This window comes from Jaculus jaculus, chromosome 19 (genome assembly GCF_020740685.1).
Source record: "Jaculus jaculus isolate mJacJac1 chromosome 19, mJacJac1.mat.Y.cur, whole genome shotgun sequence".
NCBI lineage: Eukaryota > Metazoa > Chordata > Mammalia > Rodentia > Dipodidae > Jaculus > Jaculus jaculus.
In genome coordinates this window covers 2323744-2346676 of record NC_059120.1, presented here as the reverse complement: position 1 = coordinate 2346676, position 22933 = coordinate 2323744, and the positions used below count along the sequence as shown (strand labels likewise).

General features: G+C 40.2%; 1 protein-coding gene across 1 annotated transcript in view; it reads left to right on the top strand.

The window, feature by feature from the left end:
* Window positions 1–22933, top strand: part of Ptger3 (prostaglandin E receptor 3) — a 72889-nt gene that overhangs the window by 28148 nt on the left and 21808 nt on the right. The window contains exon 2 of the mRNA XM_012951916.2: window positions 6733–6912. Within this exon, the coding sequence (XP_012807370.1) occupies window positions 6733–6912 (180 nt within the window). The remainder of the gene's footprint in view (window positions 1–6732; window positions 6913–22933) is intronic.

Sequence of the window (22933 nt, the reverse complement as noted above, 5' to 3'; positions counted from 1 at the left end):
GGTTTTCTCTAAAAGTCGGAACAGCCTGAAGGGCAGATACTCAGATGCATGCACAAAAGTCATCAGCATGACCTTGCTCCGTAAATAGGAGGCAGCCAGCAGGCAGATGCCGCCTTGCCCCCATGCTCAGAATTAGAAGGGAATTCGGAGCCTGCTTCCACCTCTGCAGCAAGCACAATGTTTCTAATCCCCATTAGCTTCCCACTGTACATCCCATGCTTTCTGAGAAAAGCTAGAGTGTCTACCCACACCAGCTATTGCCTACAGAGCTTGGTTTCATAATTTCATAATCATTGCATTGCCAATACTAAATTACAGGAAATTACAGGGTACTAGCCAATGTAAGGCATATGAAACCTATATTAGACTCATTCAAATAACCTCAAATTATTAGCCTCATAAAAATAATTTAAAATAATTAAGGAGCATTTTGTAAAATGACTGAAATCTCATTTTAATAAGTCATTTTGTGAATTTTTACTGGTCATAAAGTGTTAAATATAATACTTTATATTATAAAATGAAATAAAAATATAAGTTAAAGTGAATTTTAAATAATTCTGGGCTTGGGTCATAAAACTTCCTAAAAGAAGTGGTTCAATATATTTGACTTTTAGAGAATAAAGCTTGTAACGGTCTATGAGAAGTAAACAAAACTTTTGCAATAGTTTTAAAAAATAGGAAAACAGTATTGATGAGCATATGTGTTTATCATAAAAGCTACTGAATTGAATATAACAAATTTAAAACTTCCAGTCAAATACACTGTATGGGCTGAGGTGATGACTCAGTGAATAAGGCATTTCCTGTGTAAGTTTGAGGACCATAGTAAGACCCCCAGAACTCATGTAAATGCCTGACAGATATGGTGGTCCTCTTGTAATCTTACCAGTTGGAAAGTGGAGAAAGGGGTCCCTGGAGGGAAAAGTGGGCTCATCAGGCTGAATCAGTGAGTTCCGGGTTCAACAGAGAGATTGTGCCTTAGTAAATAAAATGGAGAGCAATTGAGGAAGACACTGATGTTAGCCTCTGGCCTCCTTACCCACATGCCCACACACCTGTGAGCATACTTACAAGCACATATGCCATACACATTCACACATATCCATGCCAAACATTTAAAAATGTAATGAAAGATAACAGCCACAGAAATAACATACCTTCACTTTTGCATATTGCTTACTTAGAAACAGATATAAATTAAACAGAAGTTGGAGATGGAATTTTACTTTTAATATATATATATATATATATATAATATATATAATATATATGTTATTTTTATTCAGTTATTTGAGAGCAATAGAGAGAGAAAGAGAGAAGGAGAGAATGGGCACTCCAGGACCTCCGGCCACTGCAAACAAACTCCAGATGCATGCGCCCCCTTGTGCATCTGGATAAGGTGGGTCCTGGGGAATCGAGCCTCTAACCCAGGTCCTTAGGCTTCACAGACAAGCACTTAACCGCTGAGCCATCTCTCCAGCCCTACATTATTTATATTTTTTACAATGAATATAAAAACCTTGTTGGGAGTACTTTATCTACAAGAATATGGCATTTTCATGACCATTTCTTCTCATTCTCCCTAGCTGGAGCTTGGTCTGTGAGTATATTAATTTTCTATTGCTGTTGGATCAAATTACTGCCAACTTGTTGCTGTAAAAGCCATGCAGATTTCTCTTATAGTTCTGTACTTAGACATCAGGCCAAGTCAAGGTGTCCAAGAGGCTGCATGACTTCTTAGAGGTCTTCAGGAAAATCATCTTGTGTTTGGTTATAGAAGAGAGCACCTGTGTTCCTTAGCTGTGCATCCCATCCCTCATTCTTCAAGGCTGCTAACACCACACATCTCGGGCCATTCTTAACCACATCTCCTGACTACAGCTGGAAATAAGATGTGATGTTGAAGACCCATGATTACATTGAGCCCACCAAAACAAACCAGAATAATCTCCATATCACACATCACATGGTCTTTACCTCTACTCATATCTGCAAAATATGTTTGGCCATGTGCAGTAAGTAACATATTCAAAGTTTCCATGTACTGAGAAATGGATGTCTGTGGAGGACCATGACTCCGCCTATTTGCTTACTCCTGTGGGGAGGTATTCAGTTCATGGAATTATGACTCAGCATCAGAGGACACTATGGAAACATGTTTAAATAAATTTGGTGTCTGGCCATGCATACATATTAGTGAAAGGTATAATCACTGACTTTATTTAGGTAAAAATTCTTTATATCATTTGGATTACTTTAATGTATATAAAAACTTTAATGTAATTATTATTGTATAATAGTCATTCCAAGATGAGCCTGAGGATGCAGACCTATAATTCCAGCTACTCAGGATGCTAAGGCAGTAGGATCGCAATTACAAGGACTGGTTGGGCTATAGAGTGAGTTCAAGATCAGTTTGGGTAATTTAGATCCTATTTCAAAAATAAGAAAAAGGTGGGGATATAGCTCAGCAGTATAGCAGTTGCCTGGTATTCACAGGCTCCAGGTGCAATTCCCAATATTGCAATAATAATGAATGTTTCCCTTGCTTTCCATTAGTCTATATATTTTACATAATTTTAACAATTATGTAATTTATTTACATAGTGATACTTTATATTTTGTTCTCTTTCATTTAATCCTTATGTAACCAATTATGTGAATCAGTTGTTAAGCTTTATAGCTGACATTAGACATGTGTGTGTCTTAGTTAAGACGGAAAAGATAGTATGAAGCCATGGTATAGAAGTCACTAAATACAAACTGAAGAGAGGACTCAGTGGTTAAAGCACTTGTCAACAAAGTCCAGTGGCCCAGGTTCATTTCCTAAGTACCCACATAAAGCCAGATGTATAAAGTGCTGTATGGGTCTAGAATTTGTTTGTAGCAGCTACAGTCCCTGGTGTACCATTTCTCTTTCTCTCTTCTCTCTGTTTATCTCTCTGTGCTTGCAAATAAGTAAACCAATAGCCCCACCAAAGGAGACCCTCAGTAGAATTGAAGTGGGGTAAAGGGGATCTGTGTTTGCAATGTTTTAATAAAAATTCAATAATTTTTTTAAAATTGGAAAAAAGCAAAAATAAAAATAAAACGAACTCTTTAAATACTAGAAGTTTTATTTGGTAGAGAATGAGAAGATACTATGTTTTTGACAGTTGAAGATTTGGTCAGGGCTGAGATTTAGGAGCTGAATCTGTGATAGAATTGATATTTAGATGAATGCTTAGACTGTTCAACTTACTAAAAATGCCACATCCTGGGTGTCTTACAACAGAGCTGCTTAAACTTTTCTTTTATCACCCTCTTTCATACAAGAAACTTTTATGTCACCTGGGTATATAATGACATTCACATAAAATGTTTGTTGATAATAAACCATAAACTAAATTACTTTACATAAATATTTAATGACTATTATATAACAGGAATAATTCTGAAATGGGTCTAGTGGTGCAGGCCTATAATCCTAGCTACTCTGGAGGTTGTGTAGTAATGGGTACAAGCACTTGCCACAAAAGTGTGAGGACCTGAGAGGGCTTGAGTCTAATTCCCAGCACCCATATAAAAAGCTGAGCATGGCCACACAGACACACCTGTAACCTCAGCCCTTTGGGGAGCAGGGAAAGGGAAATCACTGGAGTTTGCCGATCAACTGATCTGACAAAAAACTGTAGCTGTGTGTTCAGTGAGACTCCATCTCAAGGAAACACCTGAATGAGTGATAGAGGAGGACACCTGCTGCTCTTCTCTGGCCTCTGCACACATGCACAGGGTTACACATATGCATACATGACACACACTATGCCACACATACTACACGTATGCACAAAAAGAAGAAAATAAACAGGTGACATTAATTTTAATGATTTAACACACTATATCCAAAATATTGTCATTTATTATGTAGTCACAGTTGCATACTCTGTCTTCTCAATGGGCTGTAACCATGTAGCACATGCTCAGTAGTTGTGTAGGCCTAGAAAGGTGAACTCAACAGAGAAGTGAAAAAAGTCAGCTCCTTTATTATTATTAGTTTTTTGCTTGCATATATGAACTATGTGTGGTCTGTTCCTGCCTTTTTATGTATTAAATAGAAACTTTGTTTGGACACATCTTGTGTTGGTACCATCATTCCCCTCTTCCCTGCCCCTGCTCCACTGAGGGCCCTCTTTAGTGGGATTGCAGTATTCACCATGGGTTTGTTAGTTATGAGTTGTGAGGGTAGCAGTCAGTCACTGTGGCGGGGGACAATGCCTTGAGATATTCCTTACCCACCCATGACTATCACATTCTTTCTGCTCCCTGTTCCTCGAATTCCCCGAGCCTTGGTGGCTGTGCTCTAAGTCTACTTTAGAGTTGACCTCTCAGCCGCTTCCGGACTTCTTCCTCGGTGCATGCTGAGAACCCTCAGTGTCTGTCTCCATCACCCTGGTATAAGTTGTCAGGCTCACCAGGGAAGCAGCGCTCTTGTTCATCTTGCTAATTCCTCTGTGGTTTCACCTGGGTCCTAGCTGCTGTGCTAAGGGTGGTTCATCTGCTGACAGGAAGTCAGCTATGTGTTCTTGTTTTGCTGATAGATTTTGAATGTCCTCTGTTGTCACTGCTTTCTGAAAATGAAAACCAGATTCTCCAATGGAGAGTGAGATTGGGATAGGTTAAAGGGGATAAGCATTGTTAATTTAGAGAGATTATGATGAGTGTAGTCTCACTTTTGGCCAAAGACTAATGAAAGCTTCTCCCTGGAGTACATAATCTTGGTCTCCATAGGATTCTGACTTGTTTCCCAGTTCCAGCTATGAGTTTCTTTCCACTGAGATCTCTTGCCCAATCAGAGAGCCATTGGTTACCAACCTAGGCTGGGTGTCACTATTGCACAGGAATATACATCTTGTCAGGCTGATTGCATTCATATAGCAGTGTACCTTGCTTGCTTACAATGTTGTTGGCTATTTTTCCCCAGCAGCTCATGTAGCACTTTTCAGCACTATATGGGCTAACCATCTGGGAACTAGCTTCCTTCTAGATTCAGCCAAATCTCTAGATGTTCTGCCTTGGCAGTACGTGGTATCTTCAGCAATAGGGTCTTACCTTTCACCTCAGGGGGACCATCAAGTGCTTTGACAGAAGCCTGTATTGTCTTGGGGACCTTGTAGTTATCTCTGATCAACAGCTCGATGTGGGTTGTAACCAATTTCTGGTACTGGGATTTACCAGCTAGAGCCGAATATTTTAGGGTTAGGCTTCATCCCACCCTCTCCAGGGCTCTTCTTACCAGATGATTCCTCCATGCTCCTATCGAGGCTTGTATCTTTTAGTCTCCTATCCAGGAGGAAGCATGGTGCCAATTTCTTTGATAACAATTCACTTTGGATTTGGTTTTGTGTGTATCTTCCCCTGCAATTCTGTTTTCCAACACTCCTCTTACCTGTCCCTTGAGTCGCTTGTCAGGTATGCCTGCAGCTCAGGCTAATCTAGTCGATGTTCCTGCTTTTTAGCTGTTACAGACTATTGGGAATACTGATAAAACTTCTCCTGTGCACTCACACCTCATGGGGTGTTAGTATTGCACATGCACTTTTGTGTGTGTGTGTGTGTGTGTGTGTGTTTGTGTGCACGTGCACGTGTGTGTAGGAAGATCACCAGTGTTTTCTGCAGTTCTGGCTCCATGGCACCTTCCAATACCAGTGTGTGAGTCCTTATTGCTCTGTTAGTTCTTGATAGAGCCATAGCTCTTCATTTAAGTCAGTCTAGTGAATCTAAATGGCTTCTTATTTTGATATTATTTGCATTGCTCTGATGACTAATGAGTTTAACCATCATTTTTATGCATAGGAACCTTCATATTTTCCCTTTTGTGAAAGTTTCAAATATTCCTTTATGAATATCTACCCATTCAAATATAAGTATATTTATATCTGTTATGTTATTTATTCATATACATGTCATACATTCCTTCAAATATAAATACTTGCTAAATATTCATCTACTGTCAGATATTGTCTAGGCACCAAGATTATGCTGGTGTGGAAAATAGTACTGGATCTCTGTCATCATGAGTTTATATTTTAACATATGGAGGAAGATTAAAAAGTGAAGAAAAGGTTAAAGAGTAAAATGTAATATGTCACATAGCTTCCATGAACTTAGATTTAGGTGTGGCCCAGCCATCTCCCATCATTAGATCTTGGTTTCTGAACTTTTAAGAAGGAAGTGGAAATGGTTCCAATTTCATATCATTTACTAAGTACACATGCATAACTTCACATGGTGCCTTGCAGGTTAAAGATACAGAAAGTATTAGTGTGAACAATAAAAATACTATTGAAATTTCTTCTTCCTTCTACTTTATCTTCAGTGACATTTTATCCAGAACTACTGAAATTTAAGTTTAATGTGTTTTGGTGTTGAAGGGTTGTTTCCCATCAGGGTATCAGCATGCTGGTGAATTTGGCGCACTTTTACATGGGCTGCAGCCAAGCTTAAATCCAAAGAACCAAGAGTCTGAGAACATGTGTGCTTTGAAAATGCAACATCATGTCAAATTTCTTAGTGTCTGATTCTTTCAGGGCTGTGTTCTGTTACTGTAACTGACTTACTGTACTGTATTGGAATTAATCATTGCAGTTCAACCCTGAGCTTGTTAGAAACTCAGATGTGTAGAATACTACATGTAAATGTCTGCAACCCTTATTGACCTTCCCAACAATGACTTTTGTCCTTCTTTCTTAGATCATGATGTTGAAAATGATCTTCAATCAGACATCAGTTGAACACTGCAAGACACAGATGGGAAAACAGAAAGAATGCAGTTTCTTCTTAATTGCTGTCCGCCTGGCTTCCCTGAACCAGATCCTGGACCCTTGGGTTTATCTGCTGCTAAGAAAGATTCTCCTTCGAAAGTTTTGCCAGGTAGCCAATGCTGTCTCCAGCTGCTCTAGTGATGGACAGAAAGGGCAGCCCATCTCACTATCTAACAACATCACCCAGTCAGGAACATGAAAGAGAACACTGCCAATGTGCACGCTCATAGCTCTTGGCAGCACAAACCCCCCTCTTGAGAGTGGAGTCATCTCGGGCTTCTCAAGGCATGTTTATGCATTGAGATGGAATTTATGATATACAGATCATTGGTCTGAGAAGAATATATAATCTCTTATGCGTCAAAAATACTGAACCACAAACAGAGGAAAATATATTAATAACAGGCTAGTGATTTTGGGGGGGTTCTTTGTCATTTGTAGCTGAGTATGTGATTATTTGTGTCATTAAAAACATTTATAAATGATCAGAAGATACTGGAGGGTAAGGACAGTTAATGATCCAATACACTAGTAATATGGGGGATATTACCATATAGATCACTGAAGTCAAGGAGCTAGAATTTGTGTTTGTTCAAGAACACTGGCTTTTGTTCTCTTTCATTGTCTCACCTTCCTCTGTCACTTTTCTCACTCCAATTTTATTAAAAAAGTTTACTTGGGATAAAAATATATAATGTATACACAATATTTATTGATATTGATGTTATTTAAATATTGCTCAACATATTAAGCTTACAAAAATATAACTCTCGGGTAGGTTGGAATGTTAGTTTACTCCTCATCTAAATAAGAGCCAGTCCATTTGTCTCCACTATGACAGAGTTTGTAGCTATCCAACATTGCTGAGTGTTCTTTCTTTTGAAAACATTTAACATTTCTAGAAGCCTGGAGAAGATTCAGGAAATTGATCTATGAGAGCCAGAGAAGGAATTTTTCAGATGCTATTTAAAGACTGATTTGAGAACTGAGTATCAGTGTTTTCTTCCCATCAGTATTCTCCAGGATTTTTTTTGGTGGGGGGCGGATGGGTAGAGGAAGGCTTGTATTTAAATACCAACTCTGATTCTAAAACAAATAAAAATTGAGAAAGTTTAATGAAGACTTACAATCATGTGACCTCTTTTGGGGATTAAGAAAATTAATAATAATGACTTCTCCACATCTTTCTCTTTCCTGTGCTCTAATTAGCTGCATCATAGCTACATTGTTATTACTTTTTTGCTATACATGAATAAAACTTCATGACTTAATGTCTTTGAGGTATAAATAAGTCACAATTGAAGTTTTGGGAATTGTATTTATAAACATATTTCTCAGGCTGGAGAGATGGCTTAGTGGTTAAGGCACTTGCCTGCAAAGCCTAAGGAACCCATGAATCTCCAGATCCCACATAAGCCAGACACACAAACATGAGGCAAGCACAAGGTTGCACATGCCCCCTAGGTGGCACAAGCACCTGAAGTTTGATTTCAGTGGCTGAGGCCCTGGTGTGTCAATTCTCTCTCTCTCTCTCTCTCTCTCTAAAATAAGAATAAAGTAGTCCCTGAGCAAACAGTCCTTCAAGACTGCAGCAGGTACTCTTTACAGCCTTGCTAAATCCATTTTGTAAGCTCACTGTTTCATTGTCAACATTGTCATTGGTGCTTTGTTCAGTTGCTTCTTAGTTTCTCCAAAGCTTAAGATATATTTGCAATTCTTACAATAATGGAATTTTTCCTTGTGGCTAATATGCATTTGGGTAAGAGTTAATATGAACTCTTACATTATATATGTTAGGTTAATATTTGCACCAGCCCAGTCCAATCAGGAACCATCCATTTAAATGACCATGTCAAGCTGAGTCAGGGAACAGAATCAATGAAATGTGTAAGTAATTCAGAATGGTTCCACTAATGTAGATGCTAAATGAGATAAGAATAAACCTATACTAAAACCCCATTATAAAATTTCTCCATGGAACAAAATTGGATGATGTCATAAGTCACTTTATAGTATACGAGACAAAAATACTCTCCTCCCCACCCATACTTAAATGACCTTATAACAAAGAGGTATTTATTCTTGAGTGGCTCTCTGCTCCTGCAGTACACAGATAGACATACACATAGTGTGGATTTGAATGGTGGGGCATAATTGGATTATTTTTTCCGACACCTACTTTAGCATCTGGAATATGAAAGTTGTCCAATAAGCATTAGTTCAGTGAACGAATGAAAAAGTCTTTCTAAACTGCATGTGCACTTTGAACATTTAATACCATTATAGCCCATTAGGCTGATCAAGTGAATGATCTCTGCTTATTTAATTATAGAAATATGCATTCATCTCCAGAGGTGCAATGTCATAGTGTTGTAAAATAAAGTGCTTTATTTGTATTAATAACCTAGGGGACATATTTTAAACTGGTAATGGTGGATTACTGAGAAGGTAGCATTTTAATCAAACCACAAGAATACAGGAACTGAAAAGAGCCTGAGCTATATCCTTAGCTATAAAAATAAATTCCTGCCTATGGAATCTGTGTTAGGAGTAAATGAATGGATATTTTTGAGCAAGGTTGAAAAGAAGGTAGAAAGGAAGAAACTGGAAACAACCTGTGAGTTTTGTTATCCAAATCTCACCCACTCTTAAATAAAAGGTGCACATACTGTTCTACTTAATACCACTTTATTTTTATAAAAGATCTTGGCCCAATTATATGGGAATTTATAGAATGGCACATAAGTTAATGGCTAGCTAAGAACTCTGACAGCGCTCACAAAATGCTCCCTTCTCGGCAGTATTCTAATTCTGACAGGACACATAAGTGCTCCCTCCCTTCTGAGTAGTGCTCTAATATTTCATCTACAAGAGGACTCACACTTTGCTTTACTCAGTTCTTCTCATAGTTTTGTTGGTTCAAGACCCAAAACTAGTGATCAGCTTTCAGACTTTTCCTATCAACAATGACTTATATTAAGTATTATACTAAGTATTAAATCCTTTTGAATTGTGATCAAATGAGGGACAGAAAATAGAAATATTTGTTATTTGAAATTGGTGGCATGTGTGTTTCCATTCAGCCCCCAAATCTTCTCTCAACACATATATGATGTAGAAGAGAGTAATACTACCAAGTATTTATTTCTGCAGACACAGTCAAAGCTTAATTAGACTACTTCAGATTTTGATGTTTTATTTACATAAAAATTTTAGGTCATGGGCTATTAGAGTTCCTTAATTGTTGAATGTTTGTGCATTTATGTCACTAAATCTGTCAAAACTGAGGTCTTAATAGATGTATGAAATCATGTGAGTATGGCTATGCAGAAGGATGTTTCCTGAGTTGCAACATAGCACTGATGTCAGAAATGTCTGATGCCTCACAGCCATGCTCATGAAAGCTTTGCATAATTGAAAAATTAGCCTAAATTCACATGAACATATGTTAAGATGTGGACATGTTTGTTCTTATGAGGAAACTAACAGGTGGTCAATAACCTACACAGCATAAATCACAAAATTAGGGAACTATTTCATCATATACATTCTTTTATAGTCTTTAAAGTGAAGATTTTACTATAATTTGTAGAAGCTTAGTTACATTAAATTATGAACCTTTTTTGAAAAGATAATTCAATCAGACATGCCACACAGTTTCGTTGTCAACAATGAAAAGCATCAGTCTGCTGTGCACACTTCAACTGACTCAATTTGCACATCCTCAGTAGAGCGGGTCAACGCCACCACAGCCACTGCCCTCATCCGTCCTCCCCCAGGTGCAAAGGAGCAGAAATATTGACCACTGGTGAAGCTCAGGTTGCTTTTAAGAGGGGAGAGGATGTTTCATACTTCTAACATGCCAATGTCCTCAGAGGCAGACAGGTCTGGAACTGTGTTGTCCGTTTTCTTTGGTTGGGGAGGAGCAAGCTTACAGAAGCCAAGAGAAGGAAAGAAATGAATCACCAGCAGGGACTAATTGGCTTTTTCATGCTTTTTGAACTTCCTGGAGTCATTTCATACCTAAAGTTTGTTTATAATCTGTAGCTCTAAATTCTACTATGAAAATATTTGGACTTAAAATATGTTGACTTTTTTAGTGAAGTGAATCAGATAATGGGACAAAATCTTGTCATCCACTGAACTTTAATAGTAACTTAAAAATACTTTCCTTATATAGTTTTCAGTTTCTGGAAAACCCAAAACTGTATTACTAAGCAAGGGGAAAGGCATGTGATGAGTACATTTCAACATTTGTTCTAATCTTGAAAGGGTACTCATGTGGGTGTGCACAGGGTCGGATGTATAAGCTGGAGAGACTTGCCCACCTTCTGCCTGTTGAATATGTTGGTCCTTTTAGGTCAGAGCTCAGCAACAAAGACAGGCGGGGCTCTCAGTTACCTCTGTACACCCAGTTAGATAAAGAGAAGCCTGACCCGTGCTCTTTTCCACAAAAGAGTGCGATGAATTCACTCAGATAATTTTTGACTGCTGGGGTGGGGAGAGAGAATATTTTACCTCCTCTGTCTTTTTCACCAACTAATTTTTGTATAAACAGCATCATATTATTAAAGCAAATTAAAACAGGTGTTGATTATTTTGATCTGCTCACAGCATACAAACATGGGTAAGGAAAGGAATCACCCACACTATCTACGTCCACATAGTATAGCTCAGTACAGGAAAAGGAAGTGTGTGGTTCTCCATCTCTCCCCAAAATGCTGTCTGTACATACAGAAAGGTGTATTTTGTCACCTCTGTATAAAGCTGTTTGAGTATGTCTACATAGATTTAAATATATGCCCCCGGTGTGTTTTAAGGAAGATATTCACTATTGCATAGAACAAGAATAAAACTATGAAAAGCACGTTACAATCCTGTTGACGTTCAAGTAATAGCTAGTCTGTGCATTTAATAAATGTATGTTATTTATGCTGTTTTTGTCAATGGAAAATAAAGTTGAATGTTCTGAAAAGTTCCTGTCTTTTTTCCCTGACCTCAGGAAAATATAGTGCAACTGCACTATTTACTGAAATCTACTTAGCATGTAACAGCCCATGTAATTCTAGAACAATTGGATCATTTTACTTTCTATTCAAGAACGAAATGCCATTTATTTGCTAACTATTGAGGGATGCCCTTTTCTCATTTCCAACATGATACTTCTTCATGTTAATCTCCAGATTACAGTTTTTAACAACAACAACCTTGTTTATAAATTAGTCCAAGCTTTGTCCTTGTTCTTCTGGGTTCTCATACAAACCACTACTGGATACCGAGATAAAGGACATCCTTGCTCACAGTCAGACTCTAACAGTGCCCCGTGCTGAGATTGAGGAGATCTGATTCCAGTGAAGAGAGCTGATTCCAGTGGTAGTAAACCTGAGGACACCCCACTCCCCTCTTCTATAAAAGCAATAGAAGTAGCACGTTGTTGGAGCTGGAAAGAGAGATGGCTCAGTGGGTAACAGCACTTGTTATATAGGCATGATGGCCTGAGAGGGGCCCCATTAAGATCCTCAGCACTGACATAAAAAGCCAGGTACAGCCATGTATACCTGAAACCCCATTTCTGGGTGGATTCAGAGACAGGAAGTAACTGGGGCTCATTGGTCAGCCAGTCTGACCAAAAACAGAAGCTCCAGGTTCAGTGAGAGACTCCACCCCAAGGAGACAACACAGAAGAGTGATGGAGGAGGACGCCCAGCATTTCCTCTGGCCTCTGCACATGTATGCACTGGACTCATACATATACATACACATATGCACATGCTATACACATGGCATACCACATGCCCACCCACCCACATGTGGGCATCAAAGTAAACTTTAAAAGAAGTTGCATAATGAGTTTGCCACTTGAGAAAAGTCCTCTAGGAAAAGGCAGTTGTGAACCACTTCTGGTAGAAGTCAGTGCAGCTGTTGGCTGGAAATTCCCACCAGCATGATGCTAAGCCTGTTGGCCACTGGGTGTGATGGTCCCCACTTTTATCTGTTTGGGTTCAGATATCTGTGGTTTCCTTGTGCTCCAGAATAAATGCAAGTTAGACACTATGTGTGGAGAATCAAGCTGATTCCTCAGGCAAGTTCTTCTCTCTGTAATTTGGTGCATTCATCACGTGCCAAGCTTTTGTAGGTGCCAAGACACCAGAGGTATTTTTTTAATTTAATGAATACTTTATTTATTTATTTATTTGGAGAAGAGGCAGATAGAGAGAAAGAGAGAATGGGTGCACCAGGGGCTTTATCCATCACTCCATCACAAACAAACTCCAGATGCATGCACCCACCCCTTGGGCATCTGGCTTACATGGGTCCTGGGGAATCGAATTGGGGTCTTTAGGCTTCACAGTCAAGTGCCTTAACTGCTAAGCCATTTCCCCAGCTCCCAGAGTTTTTTTTTTTTTTTTTTAGAAATATAAAGCCTAATTTTTAAAAAACTCTTCCTAATTAGTTCACATCTTTAGAAATTTCCAGACATGCTGACCCGTGCCATAGGACATTGATGGGAGTGCTTGTTCTTTTGAGTGGCACAAGAGGTCTGGAGCCTAAAGGGAATTCTTTCTTTTCCCCAAAGTAGGGTCTTGCTCTGGCCCAGGCTGACCTGGAATTCAGAATGCAACCTCAGGCTGGCCTGGAACTCACAGTGATCCTCCTACCTCTGCTTCCTGAATACTGGGATTAAAGGCGTGCCCATCACGCTGGCTAGGGGAATTCTTGATTGAAGGCTATCTGGCCAACTCCACTCAATTACCATAACAAAAATGGAGCATGATAGGAGGTGACATGATCGAAACTGTAAAGAATCTTCTCGTGTGGAGTAAGGAAGATGTTTCCTCCTAGGAGGTGCTAGAGACAAAACTACACACTGGTCAGGGAATGGTGGGAAAGAAGGAACACCCTGTTCTCATGGGGGATCGCAGCATCTGAAACCTCTTGTTCAGTGACTGAAGGGAAAGAGACTGCCTGCCTTGGAGCATCCAGGCACCTCTGAATGGCTGTAAGGAGAAGGCAGAGCAATTAGACTGTGTATTATAGTGACTCAACTTCCCACCGGGACCAGTTTGTATACATGCTATTTCCCAGAGTTATTTTTAAAGCACCCAGGCTTTCAACAAGCTTAGCATTCTCCTACTGAGGAGAATAAGACCATTTTGATCAGAGCTATAATTAAAACGAAATAGGGAACTATGAGTGCCAGTGGGATGTGATGCTAAGGTGGGACGTGGCCTTGTGCAGAAAGTGCATTTGGAGAAAGGAAGAATTGTTACCCAGGAAGGGAGCTCCTCACTTCACTCTGCCCAAAGTTTGACAATTTCCAAGGCTACTGAAAAGACTAAATGCTAATTAATTTCATGTTGCTGTGAAAAATGTGAGTCTCTTGGTGGGCAAAGTGGCAAGACCACAGGGCCTGTTTTCTCAGCCTTGGCCCATTACATACACTTGGCCAGATAATTCTTTGTGTCAGAGATTAGCTCAGCTTTATAGGTTCTCAATAGGTAGTATCCCTGACTTTTACTCCCTAGGTGTCCAGAATAAGTCTTTAATTGGGACAATAGAAATTGTTCCCACAATGTCTGGCAGACAAATTTTCAAACCACCAACAACCTGACAAATAGTGTTGTCAGATAAACAACTAAACTACCAACACAGCCAGAGTTTATGTGGGTGCTGGGGAATCAAACCCAGAGTCTCATAAAATAAGAGGCTGCTGAGAGCTCAAATCTCAAGGAGACTTCTATCTAACCCACCCTCCAAGGCTCAGGGAACATTGCAAAAGAGGGAGCAGAGTGTGAGAGCCACAGGGTGGGAGAGTGTATTCTGAGGCATTGTCCCCTTCCCCACAGAGACTGACTGCTGCATTCATGTCCCTACAGTGAATGCCAATAGCCCCACTGAGGAGGGAATGGGGGTGGGGGAGGGAGCATAAAAGCATAACCTAATGGAAATATGACCAATTTGTAATATGTTCATATATTAAAGCTCCCAATAAAAATATAAAATATTATTCCTAGATGTTGTCAAATATACCACAGGGACCTATTTGTCTCAAGTGGGAACTTGTGCCTTATGGCAGAGGCCATGGGCACAAGTTGATGCTGCATACCTGAGCACTTGTGGTACAGGCTTTCTGTGGGGCAGTGGCCCTGACAGACACTGTGGTGGTGTGCCCTGAAGAAGAGGTGGTGTAATATCAGTGTGTGTCTGGCTGTGCAAAACTGACAGACACTGTGGTGGTGTGCCCTGAAGAAGAGGTGGTATAATATCAGTGTGTGTCTGGCTGTGCAAAACTGCAGCGTCACCGCTACAACAATGGCTGGGGCGCCTTCCATAATCTCATAAGCTATTCACAGACGAGGAGGTACCAGTTCCCAGAAGTATTATCTTTCTGCTTGTGCCTCCAACCCTACTCTGCTTTTGTTGGGAAGCTCTGAGTTTGCCGTCTCTCTGAGGCACAGCTAGAGTGAGTCCTTTCCTTTTACCATTCTGTGTAAATAAGGACATTTCCAGACAGGTACCATGCAGGAGAGAACTAGTTTGCTAAAGCTTTTCCTTAAGGAGTTTTTTTTTTTTTTTTTTTCCTAGTCAGTCCATGTGACAGAACTCTAGATTTGTTTCATCTGAAGGATGATTTTTATTGAGGGCAGCGATGAGTTACTGTGACCTCTGATTTCTCAGATGAAGAGTCACTACCAAATGTATTGATAGCAGAGCTGGATCCCCTCCTCATGAAAATTCAGGGCTTTGAAGTATCAGAAAATGTACAGACTCCTGCCACTGCCAAATTCATCTATAGACTTCTTAGGACTATATGGGCATGAGTAAGGGAATCTCACTGCAAGAGTCTTCTTTAGGGCATGAGCATGAGAGTGGTGTGTGTGTGCATGTGTGTGTTGCACATATGTGCACATGCATGTGGCAGTCAGAGGTGAACATTGGATGTCTTCCTCAGTCGCTCTCCACTTTATTTCTACAAGACAGAGTCTCTCACTGAACCTGGAGCTCACTGATTTGGCTCGAGTCTCTAGCCCAGGGATCTTCCTGGTTCCGCCCCGCCCCAGTGCTGGCATTACAGTTACCTGCCACCATACCTGACAGGTTATGTAGGTACAGGTATCTAAACCCAGCTCCTCATGCTTGCACAATATTAATTGACCCACTGAGCAATCTCCACAGCCCACTGTAAAATTCTTTATGATTCAAAGAACCACATGAGTTTCCATGTTTGGTTAAAAAACTAAAATCTAGAACTCCAGCTAAGCATAATCACTTCTCTGTGCACATCAGCATTCCTTGGCATCTCACTACATTCCCACAGCAATGAACCATAAGCACCCACACAGACTTATGGCAAGGGGCTACACCCCTTACAAAACACCGCCATCATGTGAGGACAAGGAATAACCAGTCTAACCCAGAGGACAGGTGACATATGTCCTCTAAACAGGTTGAGGGCTAGGGAGATCTCAGTAGAAAAAGCGCTTGCCTTATACGTCCCTAAGTTTGTGTTCCCAGACCCCATGTAAAAGCTGGAAGCTGTGACAGGCTTCTGTAATCCCAGCAACCCACACTGAAATAAGTGGTAGACACAGAACTTCCTAGAGCTTTTTCCCAGCTAGCCTGGAAAACAGAAGCAGTGAAGGAGACCCTTTCCTCAAACAAAGAAAGGTGCCGACAAATACCCAAAGTTGTGGTTTGACCTCCCTACAAGCAGTGTGACACATCCATGCCCACACTCACGTGTGCGCACACATAATCTCTCTCTCTCTCTCTCTCTCACACACACACACACACTGAAAAGTATCTCTCTCTCTCTCTCTCTCTCTCTCTCTCTCTCTCTCTCTCACACACACACACACACACACACACACACACACACACTGAAAAGTGAAATGACCAACTTTTAAAATTTTTATCTTTTTCTGGAGGTGAGAACTGAACCCAGGGCATTGAGCTTGCTACCACTGAGATAATCCACAACTCAAAGACCCAATTGTTGAAAATATTCCATTCATTTACCTTAAAACAAAGAGGATATTTTAGTTTTGCCTTGTGCTGACCTAGAAAAGAGACTTAAAGTGTTACTTAATATTCAATAAAAGCCCCTCCTCACTCTGAAAAGAACATGTTTTATTACAAACAAGGTAACAATTGAAATATAACTTCCTGTTACCAAGACATATGTGTAAAAAATCTATTCATACCTCAGCATCCGTAGAAGCTGTGCATTGCTATTTAGGATGTGAACAGGAGGGACGAATTTCCTGGTTGAATCTCTGAATAAGAATGCAAGGAGTACACTCACAGGCCTTCTTCAAATGCACAATTAGTGATGTTTTAGATCACCTTTACCATTGAACTGTTGCATTAAGTAGAATGCTGAACTGGGTTTGTGTGTGTACGTATAAGTGTGTGTGCATGGAGGCGTGTGTGTGTGAGTGTGTAGGTGTACGTGCATGTGAATGACAGAAGTCAACACAAGGTATCTTCCTCAGTCACTCTCCATCTTATTTTTGTAAAATATTTTATTTATTTGAGAGAATGGACATGTTGGTGCCTTTTATCAATACAAAAGAACTCCAGATGCATACATCCCTGTATGCATTTCCCAGTACCCTCTATGTGGGTACTGGGAAATCAAACCCAGACCAGTATACTTTGCTAACAAGCATTTTTAACTGCTCAGCCATCTCTCCAGTTCCTACCTTGTGTTTTGAGACAGGGCCTCTGACTGAACTGGGCTCTCACTGATTTGGCCAGAGTATCTAAAGGTACTCCGATCTGTGCACCCCGACCCCAGCACTGGGGTTACAGGCTTGCACCACTGTTCTTGGCATTGTTCATGGGTGCTGAGGGAGTGAATTCAGGTCCTCACTCTTGCATAGCTGGACTTAGCCATCTCCCCCGGCCCCAGCTGTTCATAGTTTGTGTTTACCCCAGAGGGAAAAGCACTTGAGTGTTATCTCTGCATTTCTCTTGGTTCATGAAGAAAGATGGAGGTGAGACCTCAGAGTATGGAACACTCCATCAATTAGAAGTATCTCTATAATGCCAAGCACCCAGCCCTTTGGCGTGAGTGTGTGACCTGCAGAGCATCGAAGCTTGTCCTGGATACAACGCCGCTGCCCTCACCACTCAGTGGACTGCAGTCTTCTTAGGAAATCCATGAGTGGTCATATTTAGAGCAAAGAAATTGCTCTTTATAATATTTTTAAAGTATCTTTAATATTCTTTACTTTTTAATAATTTTTAAAATGATCTTTATCTACTTCTTTGAGAGAGAGAAGCAGATACAGAGAAAAGGGACACATCAGGACTTCTAACCATTGCAAACAAACTCCAGACACATGCACCGCCTTGTGCATCTGTCTTACGTGGGGTCTGGGGAATCAATCCTGAGTCCTTTGGCTTTGCAGGCAAGTACTTTAAATGCTAAGCCATCTTTACAGACCTTCTTTACTTTTTAAATATTCTTTGACCATTTAGCTTTTTGCCTACCACCATAACTTTAAGAATTATAATAACTGAAAATAATTCATACTGAAAGTATTGAAGAAATGTTGATACACAGCCAAGGATGACCACTGTCTTAAACATTATGCTGTCTCCTGCCACTACTAATGAACTCTGCATGCAAGCATCACTTTGTGCATCTGGCTTTAGGTAGGTACTGGAGAATTGGACCAGAGTCATCATGCTTTGTAAGTAAGCACCTTTAACCACTGGACTATCTCTCCAGTCCTACAAAAATGTTTTTTAGTGTTGTTATGAGTAGCAATGAAAGAGAAACTTCCACACTAGACTGGAGGAAGAATCCTCAGGTGCAACAATAGATTTGTTACTGTTTATTTGCTCTTGATAATTCAATAAGCCTTTCTGAACTAGAATTTTCAAATCAACACATGGTTATTAGAATCAAATGAAATACTAAAATTATAGGTCTTATTAAACCAAGTAGTTAATATCACTCTGTTATTCTCTCTCAACCAGTGGAGCACCATTAGAAAACAAATTATGACTGTTTTCATTGCAGACACATGTAGTACATCTTTCTCCATTAGTAATGTGCAGTAGTCACACACTCACCATCACTCAAGCAAAATCAGAAGGTGGTCCTCATGGCAGACAGGGACCAACACTGGGAAAAGGTTCTTGGCTTCTTGGAGGTGTGCTGTCTTCTCGGTGAACTGAGGGCTCATCTGCCTGCCCCATCTTCATGCAGAGTCTCTCCTTCCCACTGTAGATGGCACATCTTTTAACTCATCCTCTTCACTCTCTAATTGCAGTCCTTCAACCCCACATCTTCCTAATTTTTACATTGTTCACACATTTGGCCACGTTGGCTTTGAAAATGGGCTTTCTTAGGAAACTCTTGAGCAGCTGCAGTGGTGCATGGCTATTGTCCCGGCACTCAGGAGGCCAGTCTGGGCTACGAGACCCTGCCTCAAACACAACTAAATAATGGGAGATATTAACAATGACAGAAAACCCAGACTTCTGGGTAGGGACAAAAATGCTGTGTGCAAACATGAACTCATGAACAGAACCAATACAAGTTCGGACTTCTTATCAGCTTATAGTTCCAGGTTCAAGTCTGTCATGAGAGAGAAGGCATGGTTGTGGGAACCTGAGGCAGCTGGTCACATTCAGTCCACAGTGAGGAGAGCAGAAGTGATGAATGCTGCTGCTCAGCCAGCTCTCTCCTTTTTAAACAGTCCAGAACCCTAGCCTCCAAAATGGTGCTGCCCACAGTTAAACTAGGCCTTCCTACCTCAATTAACCTAGTCAAGGTAACCCTTCACAGGCCTGTACTGAGGCAACCTGGTCTACATAATCTCTGTCAGGTGAGTCTAGGTCTTGTAAAATTGACAGTCAATATTAGCTATTAGCTACATTTATTTTTCTTCACTCTCCAGTTTTTTCCTTGGCGCTCTGTGCTTGGATATCCGTGGGCAGGCTGACTAAAACTGTATAGAGGCCTGGAGAGATGGCTCAGCAGTTAAAGTGCTTGCCTACAGACCCTTAATGATCCAAGTTTGATTCCTCAGCACCCACATAGAGCCAGATTCACTAAGTGGCACATGTATCTGGACTTTGTTTGCAGTGGCTGGAGACTCTGGTGTAGCCATTCTCTCTCTCTCTCTTTCTTCTTGCAAATAAATAAATAAAATAAGTGTGAATATAGAGCTTTTAAAAAGCAACAAAAAGAAACAGTAAAAAAAAATCTAAGCATCTCCTAATGAAGAGAGGGAGGGGCTATGATGGAGTGTAGATTTGTGAGGGGAAAAGTGAGGAAGGGGAGGAAATTGTCATGGTTTATTGTCTGTAAGTGTGGAAGCTGTCAATAAAGAAAAATCTTAGCACCTCCAAAAGTTCTATTATTGCCAAGCAGATTTTGAAGGCAACCAACCCACAGCTATCCTACCCTGAGGAGTGGGCACAGATTAGAGTTTACATTTGGTGGTCTCATTTTGCACTGTCTCTTGACTACTTCAAATGTAGTTCTTAGGTACCATAGGAGCCAACTGAATTTATCCAGAATGGATTATACCCAGCTGCTTATAAATCTTTATTTAATTTATTTGCTAGCCTAGAGTCAATTATGTCAAATCATGTCATTATGCCATTGCTTAGGGAAAATGACTGAGTGATGAATTCTCTCTGCCGATCAAACCCTATGTGATTTGTGTTACATATGGAGCCTTGAGACCTTCATACTAGTTTTTTAACCAATAAAAATATAATTTAAAAATAATATACTCATTTCAGCTCCTAAGAATAGGTTGTGTGCATATGTCTGAGCACATTACACACACATGTGTATGCTTGTGTGTGTGTGTGTGTGTGTGTGTGTGTGTGTGCATGTATGTGTGCATGGAACCACCTGGGTGCCATCCTCACTCAACTTCCACCTTGTTTGAGACAGAGTCTCTTGTTGGGAACAGCTAGGAACACTGACTAGCTGACCTGTGAGCTTTGCACTTTGCCAGATTCCACCTCCCATTGCTGTAGACATTCTTGTACTACACAGTTTCTGAGGATCTGAACTCTGGTCATCAGGCTTGCCCCGCAAGTGCTTTAAACCACAGAGCCATCTCCCTAGACCCAGGAGCAGGTTTTGATAATCTAATAGGTTCAGAAAAAATTCAAATAGCAATGAAGGCCACCACTGCATGAAGGTTCATGATGGACAGTGTTCTCCATTTCACTGAGTGAAGAAGGGTCCCTCATGTGTGGAGAGAGGCAGCTAGAGTGCCAACGTGATGAGTGGAACTCTGGATGAGAAGGTCATGGTCAGAGTACCTTCAGGACTTGAGACTGTGTACTTTGAGTTATATTTTGTGTTCGTAACAGTGGAATTTGAAAGAGACTAAGCTGTCCAAGATTTTGGTATGTTTGTCTGAAGAACTGGCATTCTTGTGTTTACTCTATAGGGTAGCTATAGGGATGAGAGAAAACGGTGTGTGTAAATCTTCACAAGAGCAGTAGGCAGGGTCCGTATGGAGGGAGTGTTGCTGTCATCGTGTCAGCGGTGGTCATTATTTGAGGAACCACTAGACCCTCTGGGTGGTAGAGGAAAGACATCTGAACTGGTCCTCATTTCTCACTATTATTTTGAGAGTCCTTAATATTTAGCATTTATTTGAGTGTATGGAACATAAAATCAGATTAGATTTAGTTCCACATCTTAGTGCTATTAATTTGCTAGTTGGCTGACTTTAACCAAATTAAAAATTTTTTAAATCCTGAGTTTAGTTATAAATAAATACTAAAATTTTCATATAACACATTTGTTGTATTTCATGAAATGACACATCCAAATTCTTACCTAATGCCTTGTACATAATAAGCATCCATAAATGGTTATTATAACCATTATACATTGTTAACATTAAACTCAAGCTCAGAAGACTAAAGTGGCCCAGTTTTCTTATTTATTAATCATGTATTTATTTATTTATAGAGAAGCATGGGCACATTAGGGCCTCTGGCTACTGCAAGCAAACTCCAGATGCACGTGCCACTTTGTGTACCTGGTTTATGTGGCACTGACAAAACAAATCCAGACCAGCAAGCTTCACAGGCAAGCACTTTTAACCACTGAGCCATCTCTCCAGCCCATGTCTCAGTTTACAACTGAAGATAAACGTGTTCAGAAGCATTTAAATTTTACAACTTCCCATAAAAGGATAGGATGATAAGACTGTGGGTCCACTGCCTAGGAGGATCACCCGGCGTGAACTCCAGGTTAGCCTAAGCTAGAGTGAGACCCTGTCTCAAAAAATATACAAAAAGTACCACTGAAATTAGTAATAATAAGTGGCCTAATATGGGCTTCATTCAGGTGGAAACTATCGTTTTCTGTTAGAACTGAGACCACACCTGGTTGTTAGTGCCATTCTTATCTCCATGGTTGTGACTTTCTTTAAGGAAGAAATGAATGACTATGGGTGTTTTGGGTAGGTTTGGATCACTGATTAAAAGAATAATTTGTTGGGTATTTAGTTAATCGCAGGCCACTCACTAGCCCCTATTATGTGGGTTGAGACCCTGGAGAAACTAAATTTTATCATTCATACATTATAGATTTAAGATTATTTGGTTCTTCAAAGGAGTTTCATTTCCACCTAGTACCACTGGAGCTTAAATATTTAACATTTTCCTCAAAGTGTAAGTAGCTTTACATCTACTTTCCCTTGTAGTCAGAATATATATTCATGTATGAAATTCCAACAATGGAGAAAAACACAGATTCAAGAAAGCTTATGCCATGCAGAGCTAGCTATTATACTTTGGCTAGCACCCCCCTCATGTATTTGTCATTGCAAGTTTCCTCTCCAACCTGATGCTTCTAAGACCACGACGAACTCTCCTGTATTTGAGGAATGCTATTCTATTGTGTGAAAGACAGGAGACACTATAGAGAACTAGGCTTGACCTAAAGAAGGGAAACCACTGAGGCCCATGGTGGAAGGACATATCTCAGGAAACGATTAGTTTCCTGTCACTACAAACATTTCAGCAACCAGCATAGGGCTTGCTATAGAAGAGAGGAATAGAAATATCTTTTTTTAAGTCTTCTTAAAGGCTTCTTCCTAGTCAGGATTTTATAGTTCCCTGCAGTAGAC